Source organism: Rana temporaria, chromosome 2, assembly GCF_905171775.1.
Source record: "Rana temporaria chromosome 2, aRanTem1.1, whole genome shotgun sequence".
Taxonomy (NCBI): Eukaryota; Metazoa; Chordata; class Amphibia; order Anura; family Ranidae; genus Rana; species Rana temporaria.
This window is the reverse complement of record NC_053490.1, coordinates 97,718,652-97,731,067: the sequence shown is the minus strand read 5'-3', so window position 1 is coordinate 97,731,067 and position 12,416 is coordinate 97,718,652. Positions and strand designations below refer to the sequence as shown.

Here is a 12,416-nt window from a genome sequence, read left to right as displayed (position 1 = left end):
GACGCTGGTTTACGATGCAAACTCCCCCCAGCGGCGGCCGCGGTACTGCATCCTAAGATCCGACAGTGTAAAACTATTACACCTGTCGGATCTTAGGGATAGCTATGCGTAACTGATTCTATGAATCAGTCGCATAGATAGAAACAGGGATACGACGGCGTATCAGGAGAAACGCCGTTGTATCCCCTTTGTGAATCTGGCCCTTTAGCTGTAATATGCACTACAAATCAGTCAATGACTCAACCTGAGTTGGGATATGGAATGGACTTTTGTGGCAATTGTAATGCTTTTAAAATAGTTCAAATATTGATTGCAATAAATTGTCCTAAAAATACCATCAGAGATAAAGGTGGGTTAGTATATAGGGTACCACATCTACAGTATATATATACTGTATAAAGGGAAAAGACAAAGACAAAAAGCAGACTTTTTAAGTACTCAGAAGAAACATTTCATACAGCATAAAATCATTGATCTTATTAGTAGCATACTAAAAAAATCTTATAAAGCCCTTTTACAATACATGTGTTATAAATTCATCAGTGTAATTAGATTTTTTTTGCTAGAAAATTACTCAGAACCCCCAAACATTATATATATATTTTTTAGCAGACACCCTAGTAAATAAAGTGGCGGTTATTGCAACTTTTTTATCTCGAGCGGTATTTGCACAATCATTTTTCAAACGCCTTTTTTTTGGGGGAAAAAATGGTTTCATGAATTAAGAAATAACAAAACAGTAACGTTAGCCCAATTGTTTTGTATAATGTGAAAGATGATGTTACGCTGAGTAAATAGATACCTAACTTGTCACACTTTAAAATTGGACAAACTCATGGAATGGCACCAAACTTCGGTTCCTTAAAAATCTCCATAGGCGACACTTCTGAGCGCGAGCTATCGGGTACAGGGGCATTTAAAAAATATATATATATTTTACTTAATTTTTTTTATTTTTACACTTTTTTTTTGCTTTTTTTTTATCACTTTTATTCCTTTTACAAGGAATGTAAACATCCCTTATAATAGGAATAGTGTGTGACTGGTCCTCTTTATGAAGAGATGCGGGGTCAATACGCCCACATCTCTACTCCAGGCTGGAAAGCATGAGATCATGAAAAAAATTCACCGATCTCATGCTTCCAGCCTCCGACGGCCATAGAGATGACCGGTGACCATCTGGAAATCTCTATCCTCCCCTTCCGGCGGCGAACGATTCGTTCTCTGGCCCTCCGATGGCACTGGAGAGCCCAGAGAATCACCGGATGGTGGCGGGAGGGGACCGATATGATCATTTTTATGGTGCGCAGAATCACTGCCTGAAACAAAGGATATCTGAATGATGCCTGTAGCTGCAGGCATCATTCAGATATCCCCACACAAAGTACATATGACGTCCTATGGTAGGGAAGTGGTTAAGTAATGAATAGTGTTTCCCAGAAGACAGCAGGGGGGGGTGACGTACCAGGCTGGATTCCACGCAGGGATCCGAACCCGGAAGTGGTGCAGGTATCTGCACCCCCCTCCCTCCTGAAAGGTGTCAAATGTGACACCGGAAGGGGGGGATGCAAAAAGCGGAGGTTCACTTTTTGTGTGAACCTCCGCTTTAACATACAAACGGTGACCTTTTTCTCCAAAGTCATACAAAGTCTTGCATAGTTTTTTACCCCCCTGGCCAACAACACAGGTGCTTGCCAGAAATCCAAACTCTGAATTGGAAACTTAAATTTCCAAATCCTATTGTGATAGCTGTATGTGGTTACACATGTATTGATAATTTTAGGTGTATGAATTCATTTTTAAATTATATTTGTACTCCATACCAACTAAATTGTCTGGCAAAAGTTTTAACCTAAAAAGGTTGCACTACTATATGAAATATACATTATGAAATAATAAAAACATATACACTCTCCCCAATTGAGAAATAAAAACAAACAAGAAAAGTCCATGTGCAAATGAAGAAATGGTGAATAGGAACCACAATCCTCTTCTTAAAGCGGAAGTAAACCCATCGATTTAACAGTTTCAAAAAGCAGTTACATTTCCGGCATGCCGGGATTGCTAACTGTCCCATTGGTTGTGCTCTCAACCAAACTGTCAAACCATCCAATGGCTGGTGTCATAACTGATCACATGTGCAGCACCATGGCAGTTGAAGATTAAACATAGGCCAAGATAGCAGCTTCCTTGGCTGAAAATGATAGGCGGGTTTACTTCCACTTTAAGTGTTCATAAACTTGTGTTTAATGAGTCTCCATCACCTTTGGAATAATGAAAACCATGACATCACGACCTCTTATGGAAGGAATGCAGGCTTACCAGATATATAAGACCCTCTAATCGAAAAAAAGTCAACAGAGCTTGTGACCGAATCACTGAATCCTCAAGTCACTGAATCACCGAATGTCTGTTATAATCATAAGTGACAGTTCAGTTCAGATTTCTGGGACAAACCAGAGGTGATTTTTTATTTATATGGTTTAAAGTGGAATAGAATTATGATTATTATCAGCTATCACCCTGAGTAGGCTGTGTGGGGGGAGAGGGGGGGGGGTGCCAGGACAAGTCTAACCATTGGAGGAGAGCAGGCTGAGTTCCCAGCATAGCTATAGAACAGAACATGCTGTGCTCTCTTGCTTAGTATGGTCATTTTTTTAATAGGAGAGCAGAGGCACTGGCAGGAACAGCTAGGATTTCACTCAAAGGAAGCAATACAAAGGGAACAGGATACTTTCTCATACAGGTACATGATACAACAGCCACATATCAGGAATATGAAATGTTGGGTTTACCTTCTTTCTTAGGCAGCCCATTCTTCTGTATGCACCAAAACAAGAAGCATGCAATATTTTTTGAGTGCAGCGCCTTACAGAATATATGACACTGCATTATCCCAACTTGTGAAATACGTGTTACCGCAACACGATGGCATGAACGATTCTAAAACAAAATTCATTGGTTTCAGGAGACCAGAATTCCTCTATTTGGTACTGATTTTCTTGCTGCTCTCTGTACTATCCTAATGAATGATAAATGGATCATGATAAGCAAAGGTGTGCACAGGGGGTGTGCTTGGGCACACCCTAATCACCCCCCCCCCCCCATGGCAGATTTCCCCTGCTAATGTTTCACCAATGCCCCCCTCTCCTAAAAAAAACTATTAAAAATAATATAAAAAGAAAATTGTAAAAAGAAAATATAAAAATGTAATTGTAAAAAATAATACAAAAAGAAAATAATACAAATAAATAACTACTGACACAGCTCAGTTTGTGCCCCCAAATGCAGCCAGTTTGTCCCCCTAATTGCAGCCAGTTTGTGCCTCCAAATGCAGCTAGTTTGTGCCCCCAAATTTAGCGAGTTTGTGCCCCCAATTGTCGCCAGTTTGTGCCCCCAATTGCCACAAGTTTGTGCCCCCAATTGCCACCAGTTTGTCCCCAAATGCAGCCACTTAGTGCCCCCAATTGCCACCAGTTTGTCCCTCAATTGCAGCAAGTTTGTGCCCCCAATTGCTGCCAATTTGTGCCCCCAAATGCAGCCAGTTTCCTCCCAGCCCGGTACTTACCTTCCTCGGGTCAGAGACGTCCTCTCCATGCTCCCTCGATGCCTTCTCTTGCCCTCGATGTTGCTTCAGCCAATCAGGTGACCAGTAACCAGACACGGTGCACCTGGCTGAGAGGCGGGTCAGTATTAGGGAAGCGATTCCCTAACACAGCACTGTTTAACCAGGGAACGCACAGCCTGGGCCCCCTCTGGTTAACCATTTGGATGCCGATTAGAGCCTGCAGGCTCTAATCGGGAAGCCTATTAGAGCATCTCGCTCTAATCAGGAACTTCCAAAACATGCCCACCGCTGTTATTCAGATGGCTGTCGCTCAGCGGGGGGCCGGACATCTGAATAGTGGGTGGCAGCGACAACAATACATAGCTTCATACAATGCATGAATCTATGTATTGTTGATTGATGGGTGCAGGAGAGAGGGGGCGGCGCTCCTGCGCCCACTATGGACGCACCGCCACTGATTACACATACATACATAAACACGTGTTTGAGCTTTGGGGTGCACACCCTAATGCAATAGGCTGGCACACCTATGAGGATAAGATACAATACCTTATAACTTTTTTTTTTATTCTCCTGGATAATGTTAGAACTGATAGGATAGATAAAACAGTATAGTGCCAACCCCAGCAGTTTATGAGCACAGGCATCCAGGATGGAGATCCTCATTGATTTGCAGCTTCAGTAGGAATTGTAATGCAATGTGAATATAGCTCAGTACTGCAGAGGAAGGCTGCAGGTTTCTACCACAAACCTCCATCCAAATGTATTCCTGCATGGAAGGATCGCACTGCCTCCTGTCACCAATGCTCTGTGCTCACCCTTAAAGGGTGTTGCCTGTGCCGGGGTGCAGAGAGGGGGGTCCTCACCCACTGGCAGAGCACTAATGGGGAGGCACATCTTGCTGGAGGGACCGGCAGCTCAGTGAGCAGAAACCTAAGACAGTGGCAGGATGACGTCAGCACAGCGCAGACTGGCAATAGGCTGCTGCCTCCCCAGCTGCCCGTCCGCTCATTCAGTGCCTTCTGCAGCCAGGAGCAAGCCAGCGGCGGGGAATCAAGCAGCAGCAGCAGCAGCAGCCGCAGCAGCCAACCTACCTACAGGTAAGTGCCTGTAATGGGAAGATAACCCCCCTCCCCTCCACAGCACACACACACACACACACCCCCTTTTGAAGCTTATCAGACACCTTCCGTTCAGGTATGCATGGTAAATGCCAGAGCCATGGGTGCAGATCAGGTAAGAAAAGAGAAGGGTGACACTTATACATGTCTGCATCACAAGTGACTGCAGTCCCCAGCATTTCCTATTGTCCCAAGTTTTCACTGATGTGTCACCGTAGTGAATGGAGGGATGGGGACATAGAATAAAGGCAGCCAGGTACTTGGCATCCGAATCAGGGCATCTTAATGTACATTAGTGAATATAATGTCCCATAATATAGAGCTCCATGAGTGTTTTATTCAGCTGATTACAATTGTCGGTATAAAAGATTAAGGTGCAACAATCGATCAGTTAGTTATAATTGCCGGTGTTAAAGATACAGCCCTGTAAAGATACAACTATGTATTCTTTGGTTACAATTGTCGGTGCTACGGATTAAGATGCAATAATGTATCAGTAGGCTGTAATTGCCGGTGTTACAGATTAGGATGCAACAATATATCACTTGGTTACAATTGTCGGTGTTAAAGATACAGATACAACAATGTATCAGTTGGTTTCAATTGCCGGTGTCACAGATTAAGATGCAATACTGTATCAGTGGGTTACAATTGTCGGTGATATAGATACAGATACAACAATATATCAGTTGGTTGCAATTGTCGGTGATATATATACAGATACAACAATATATCAGTTGGTTGCAATTGTCGGTGTTATTAAGATGCAGCAATGTATCAGTTGGTTGCAGTTGCCGGTGTTAAAGCTACAGATACAACAATGTATCAGTTGGTTACAATTGCCGGTGTTAGAGATACAACGATGCATCATTTGGATCCTAGAATCAGCCCACATACACACATATATTGCAGCTGGATTCTCAGTAGTAACCCTTCTTTTTGTTTGGCAGGTTGATGTCTATGAAGACTTCCTTCTTCAGCCCTAGCAGTGTCACCACATCAGTACAGATAAGAGGGAGGCGAGGTGTGCCTTCTTCCCCAAGCCTTCCCAATGAGTGCCAGGATCTCCAAGCAGCTGAGGCTCTCCATGCCCCCTTGCTTGCTGAATAGGACCTCTTCCACCAACACCACCAGCTGTGTGACCGAAGTGGAGCCTTTGTTCCAGTCCTTCTCCTCCACTCTGGTCCTGATCGTCCTGGCCACTGTGATCTTCTGCCTGGTGGTTCTGTCCCTCAGCACCTTCCACCTGCACAAGAGCAAGATGAAAAAACGTAAAATAGAGAAAGCCCAGGAAGAATACGAGAGGGATAACTGCAGCCCCAAGGCAGAAAGGGGCAACAGACAGCCAAGTAAGGCTCAAGACCCTGGTGGCCATGACTCCCCCGAAATCCAGAGAAGAGACCAGAGCCCCATCAATCCCTATGCCAGGGTGACCGAGCAGCCTCAAAGGGAAGCTTTAATTTTGGACAATGCCAATGAGGACTTGCTGCAATCCGTGGTCTTGTCATGATCTTGAGGGCACTAAGAGGCACTGTGTTGTACATATTTGGTGACACCGTCCTGGGAAAAAATAAATCATTAATAATAATAATATCGATACAAAGCGCATGATTACAAATCCATATTGCGTTACCATACAAGATGACAAAAAAATGGGGTTAGTCTTATTTTCTTTTTTCTTTTCTGGAGAGGAAAGGTGCACAATGAGACCAAAATACCATCTTGCTTAAGGAATCCCATCCTGCTGTATATAAGAGTCACCCAGGATACCGGTACCTCTCTGTATGAGTTATATTCTATGTCATCCTATCAATCCACACACAAACTGGACGGACAGACAGACAAAGAAGACAGCAAACGCTTGGGGAGTCCTAGTGTTTAAGATGCATTGTGGAGGCTTTAACAATGGAGAGAACAAAAAAACTCAGAATACAATAACATATAGAAAGCAAATAATGTCTACTTTATTTCTTATTTTCTAATATAACGTTTGCCTTGTGGAGCTTAAATCAAGTATTGGTAGGTAATCTCAAGCGCTGCACCTTGCTACTACTCTAGCTTTCCAGTTCCTTGGTTAGTGGGGAGCTGTCCACTGTGTGTGGTGCTGAAGCCCAGCCGCACAGATTACTGGGGAGCTGTCCACTGTGTGTGGTTCTGAAGCCCATCAGCACAGTTTACTGGGGAGCTGTCCACTGTGTGGTGCTGAAGCCCACCCGTACAGTTTACTGGGGAGCTGTCCACTGTATGTGGTGCTGAAGCCCATCCGCACAGATTACTGGGGAGCTGTCCACTGTGTGTGGTGCTGAAGCCCAGCTGCACAGTTTACTGGGGATCTGTCCACTGTGTGTGGTGCTGAAGCCCAGCCGCACAGTTTACTGGGGAGCTGTCCACTGTATGTGGTGCTGAAAACCAACCGCACAGTCTAGTATTAATTACAGTTAGTGGGGAGCTGTCCACTGTTTCTAGTGCTGAAGCCCAGCCGCACAGCTTCCTGGGGAGCTGTCCGCTGTAAGACCAACCGCACAGTCTAGTATTCATTACAGTTAGTGCGGAGCTGTCCACTGTTTCTAGTGCTGAAGCCCAGTCACACGGTCCTTTATTCTTTGTGGTTAGTGGGGAGCTGTCCACTGTGTGTGGTGCTGAAAGCCCAGCCGCACAGTCTAGTATTCCTTGCGGTTATTGGAGAGCGGTCCACTGTTCCTAGGGCTGAAGCCCATTAGCACAGTCCAGTATTATTTGTGGTTAGTGGGGAGCTGTCCACTGTGTGTGGTGCTGAAGCCCAGTAGCACAGTCCAGTATTCTTTGCAGTTAGTGAGGACCTGTCCATTGTATGTGGTGCTGAAGCCCAGTAGCACAGTCCAGTAATCTTTGCAGTTAGTGAGGACCTGTCCATTGTATGTGGTGCTGAAGCCCAGTAGCACAGTCCAGTATGCTTTGCAGTTAGTGAGGACCTGTCCATTGTATGTGGTGCTGAAGCCCAGTAGCACAGTCCAGTATTCTGTGCAGTTAGTGAGGACCTGTCCACTGTATGTGGTGCTGAAGCCCAGTAGCACAGTCCAGTATTTTGTGCCGTTAGTGGGGAGCTGTCCACTGTGTGTGGTGCTGAAGCCCAGTAGCACAGTCTAGTATCGCTTTCAGCTCTCTATTAAGTTCTCTCTCCTTTACTTCTCTTTTGCCTTCATTGAACACATGTCCTGTTTGCTTAACTCCTGTCTATGACCTGTACTTGTTGTACACAGAGATATTACAGTTTTTTTTGTACAAAGAAAATTATTAGGTGATGTGCAAGTGCAGTCCTGAAGTGCAGTTATGCAGTGACTAATCCCAAATATCGATATGATTTTCTTTGTTATGTTGGAAAACATGTGCCCTTATTTTACCTCCTATTGATACTGAGGCGAACATAGCTCTGTACTATGCACTCTTTAATGTATGCTTTTGTTTTACTGCTGCTGAGGGGGGTGGGCGGACTGAGCAAACTCAATTCAGTGGCATGGATTAGCTTCTATTGTTACAGGAATAAATTTTATATATTAAGCTTACGCTGGCATCTTGATGTTTCATGATTTTATAATGACATGATAAAATAAGAGTAGGTGCATTGGCTGCCTCTTTGATGTTGGTACATTGCAGGATGGGTGTACACTGTATACAGTGGGGGGGGGGGGGGGGTTTATATATTGTTTGTCCACATCAGTCCCTGCCCTCGAAGAGCTTACAATCTAAAGTCCATAACTCACATTCATTCATACATACATATATAGGGACAATTTAGACAGGAGCCAATTAACCAACCAGCTTGTCTTTGGAGTGCAGGAGGGAACTGGAGGAAACCCACGTAGGCACAGGGAGAACATGCAAACTCCAGGTGGTGCCATGGTTGGGATTTGAACCAACAACCCTAGTGCTGCTAGGTGAAAGTGTTTACCACTTAGCCACTGTGCTGCACCACACACTTATTAAATGTGTTTATATAAATATTTACAGTGCAGCAATAGTGTTAGAAATACATTTAAAATGTAAATATTTTAGTATTTACAGGGCAGAGGATGGTTAACATCAGGGCTTTTTTTCAGCAGGAACGCGGGGGAACGCAGTTCCGGCACCTCCTTTATTGAATGTATGTAATGGTGCTCAGAGGTGGGTAGGGGGTGGAACCAAGAAACGGTGCTCGGAGGTGGGTAAGGAGTGGAACCAGGGAATGGTGCTCAGAGGTGGGTAGGGGGTGAAACCTATGAATGGTGCTTGGAGGTGGGTAGGGGGTGGAACCAAGAGATAGTGCTCGGAGGTGGGTAGGGGTTGGAACTAAGGAATGGTGCTCGGAGATGGGTAGGGGGTGGAGAAAAGGAATGGTGCTCGGAGGTGGGGAGGAGGTGGAAACAAAGAATGGTGCCTCGGAGGTGTAACCAAGAAATGGTGCTCAGAGGTGGGTAGGGGGTAAATCTAATGAATGGTGCTTGGAGGTGGGTAGGGGGTGGACACAAGAGGTGACTCAGAAGGAGGGAGTTCCTGCACCTATTCTCTAAGAAAAAAAGCCCTGGTTAACATTATTAATTTTAGATAATTGTAGTATAATTATAGAGCATAAATTACATAAATGACCATAAAAAAATATTGTATTCTGCACATACAGAGCCAATTTAGACAGGACCCATATAACCTAGCAGCATGTCTTTGAAGTGTGGGAGGAAACCAGAGAAAACCCACACAGGCACAGAGAGAACATGCAAATGCACATGAAAATGCAAAAGGTAGTGCCGTGGTTGGGATTCAAAGCAATGACTCTAGTGCTGCTAGGCAGAAGTGCTGCCAACATAGCCACTGTGGTGACCATCTCCCATCAGTTGTTCAGTTAAAGGGGTTGTAAAGGAAATTTTATTTTTCCCTAAATAGCTTCCTTTACCTTAGTGCAGTCCTCCTTCACTTACCTCATCCTTCCATTTTGCTTTTAAATGTCCCTATTTCTTCTTCACTTCCTCTTCTTCTGTCTGTAACTACACACTGTAATGCAAGGCTTTCTCCCGGGTGTGGAGAAAGCCTCTTGAGGGGGGAGGGGGCAAGCAGGAGTGTCAGGACACTCTCTACTTTGCAGATATAGAAAGGAGCTTTGTGTTAGTGGGCATCCTGACACTCCTGCACGCCCCCTCCCCCCTCAAGAGGCTCTCTCCACACCAGGGAGAAAGCCTTGCATTACATTGTGTAGATACAGACAGAAGAACAAGAAGTGAGGATTTCTCAGAAGAAATAAGGAAATTTAAAAGCAAAATGGAAGGATGAGGTAAGTGAGGGAGGACTGCACTAAGGTAAAGGAAGCTATTTAAGGGGGGGAAACAAATCCTTTACAACCCCTTTAAGCTTTCAAAATGAAAGGTGGAAGCTAATTGGTTGCAATGCACAGCTGCTCCAGTCTTAGTAAATTCCCTTTGTTGGTCTGCCAGGAGTGCTTCGCAAATGATTATCTGAGTGTGTGCACAGTTTGTGTCTAGGATGCAAATGTTTAACCCTAGGCTCTGACTTCACAATACAGTACAGTACTTGATTTCAGTTTGTATGTTACAGATTACAGCACATTAATGAGAAGTATTTGGTTTTTCCTTATTTTATAGAGTAAGGAGATACAGTATGTCATTATAATGTGCAAAGACTTGTAAAAAAACAAGAAAAGATCATTTCTGATTTGCTGCTGTGTGTTTCTGCACTCTTCTCAATATGGTTCTCCTTATGTAATGTCAAATGGACATCTGGCATCTGGTAGTGGGAATGAATGGCGTACAATTGAGATAATGACCTGCCTAGTTATACTTTTCTGTGATCACTTTCCTTGCCAGTTTTGTATTAGACTCATTTTAGAGTGCCAGTTATTACAATTAAATAAATATTGTCTATTCGGTGAGCTCAGTCAGGGTGCAAGAATAGGTATCCCTTCATTTCACTGAGGCCAGTAACTGCGCAATATATAAAACATTTCTGAAAAGCAAAGTAGGTCTAAACTTTAACTGGATACATAAAACAATGTATATAATAGACAATTACCATTCTTTCTCATTAAATACTACGTTCAGCTTTTATCATTTTTTGCATCTCAGTGCTCTCCAGCCTCCTTTAGCCTATTTACATGAACTCAGCGTTGGCTATACCTCATTGCTCTGGACTGGATTCTTGATTGTGATAGCAGTGGACAATGACCGCACAATGGTGGTTTGTAACCTCCACAGGGGTGCAGTGACAGGGTGACAAAGCAGGAGCTCAAAGGGAAGTGCCTAAACAAGGACCTTCAAGGCAGGGTCACCAGGAATTATTTTCATAAACAAAGGAGAGAAGGATATGGGAATCCCACCTATTTATCAAATATGTAGTACTCACCGATATTTTCGGGGGGTGCAATCAAAAATATAATGTACCAAGAGAGAAAAAAAACAAAGAAAAATGACTGCTGCACACCCTTAAGAGTTATTACTACGTTTTATTAAATATCAGAAAATAGAGCATAAAAGGCATTAAAAACACACAGGTAACCAATAATGGTATAGTACCCTAGAAGTGACCTGAGAATACACTCACAAAAGCGAGACGGCAAAAATCAGTGACAAATTGAAAACTGGAGCTTGATCATCCAATAAGGAGATCTAAGTCCATAACTCACCCATTCACCCTCCACACAACACAAAGAGACCCCCCACCCCAAGCACATATAATACCCCCACTGCTATCAATAATCCTAAAGATTTCCACACCATGCGGTGGTTCCCTGTAACTACAGGTGAAAGTACCACCGTCTAAGTGGGAAAAGTTGCAAAAAAGAAAAAGCTCAAAAATGGGGACATGAGAGGGATCCACTATATAGTGGTATAGTAATACTGCTCAATTGGAGATAAATGGCAAGTGATAAATCAGATGAGAGAGATATAGTCCCAGGGACCACAGACAATTCTACTAGGCTGGAGAAAAAAAGTGGTATATATATATATATATATGTCTCTGCTCTTCAGATGGGTCGCCGTATCTGGCGTAAACAGTTATTCAATTTCCATCAGATAGTAACTGATAAGGAGGCATTCAACAAAAATATATATTTGAGACACTGTAGTAGTGATCATTAAGTATCAGAGTTCACCTATGCTGCACTTGAGAGGACTATGCAACAATGTAGCCACAGTTGATTGACGGGTTCCCATTACTTATGGGTAGTGTCCATTCTAATATATCAAGTAGATATGTCCATCAGATATTGAAATCTTGTTGAACTGCTAATGGCAATTAGGCTTACACGAATATTGGATGTGTTGATATATACACTGTTGGTGAGCAGATAATTGATCAGCATTCCACAGAAAATAAACGGTTGAAGTTGTACTCACTGTTGGGCTGTTATGTGTAGCTCAGAGTTGTAGCTACCACATCAAATCTGTACTCACGTGCTGCCAGAGAGATTTGCAGCCGGGCCATCCATCCATGTGTAGCACACAGAGCCTGAAGCACTCCTCATCAGTGCAGTAATGATAGGTGAATGATATAGTAATGTCCAGTATAAAACTGCAATTATACAGTGTCTTCAATGATGTTTAGGCAAATACCAATCTCCAAAGTTGAGAATAAAGAATGTATTAGGTCTCCATGGGGTCAGTCTCTCCAATTTGAGCGTGCAAGTAATGTTCAGATTGCACTGTTCATGTCTCCATGTGATAGTTTTCCTTAAGCTGCTTAGTGGCTCAAGGTAACTATGTTAC

At 43.5% G+C, this 12,416-nt stretch overlaps 1 protein-coding gene across 1 annotated transcript; it reads left to right on the top strand.

Moving 5' to 3' along the window:
- The first annotated feature begins 4,740 nt into the window (after nucleotides 1-4,740).
- C2H11orf87 (chromosome 2 C11orf87 homolog) lies at nucleotides 4,741-8,231 on the top strand. Its single transcript, XM_040340568.1, has 2 exons — nucleotides 4,741-4,804; nucleotides 5,640-8,231. The coding sequence occupies exon 2, from the start codon at nucleotides 5,741-5,743 to the stop codon at nucleotides 6,197-6,199; it is 459 nt and encodes a 152-aa protein (XP_040196502.1). The 5' UTR covers nucleotides 4,741-4,804; nucleotides 5,640-5,740; the 3' UTR covers nucleotides 6,200-8,231.
- The last annotated feature ends 4,185 nt before the right edge of the window (nucleotides 8,232-12,416 follow it).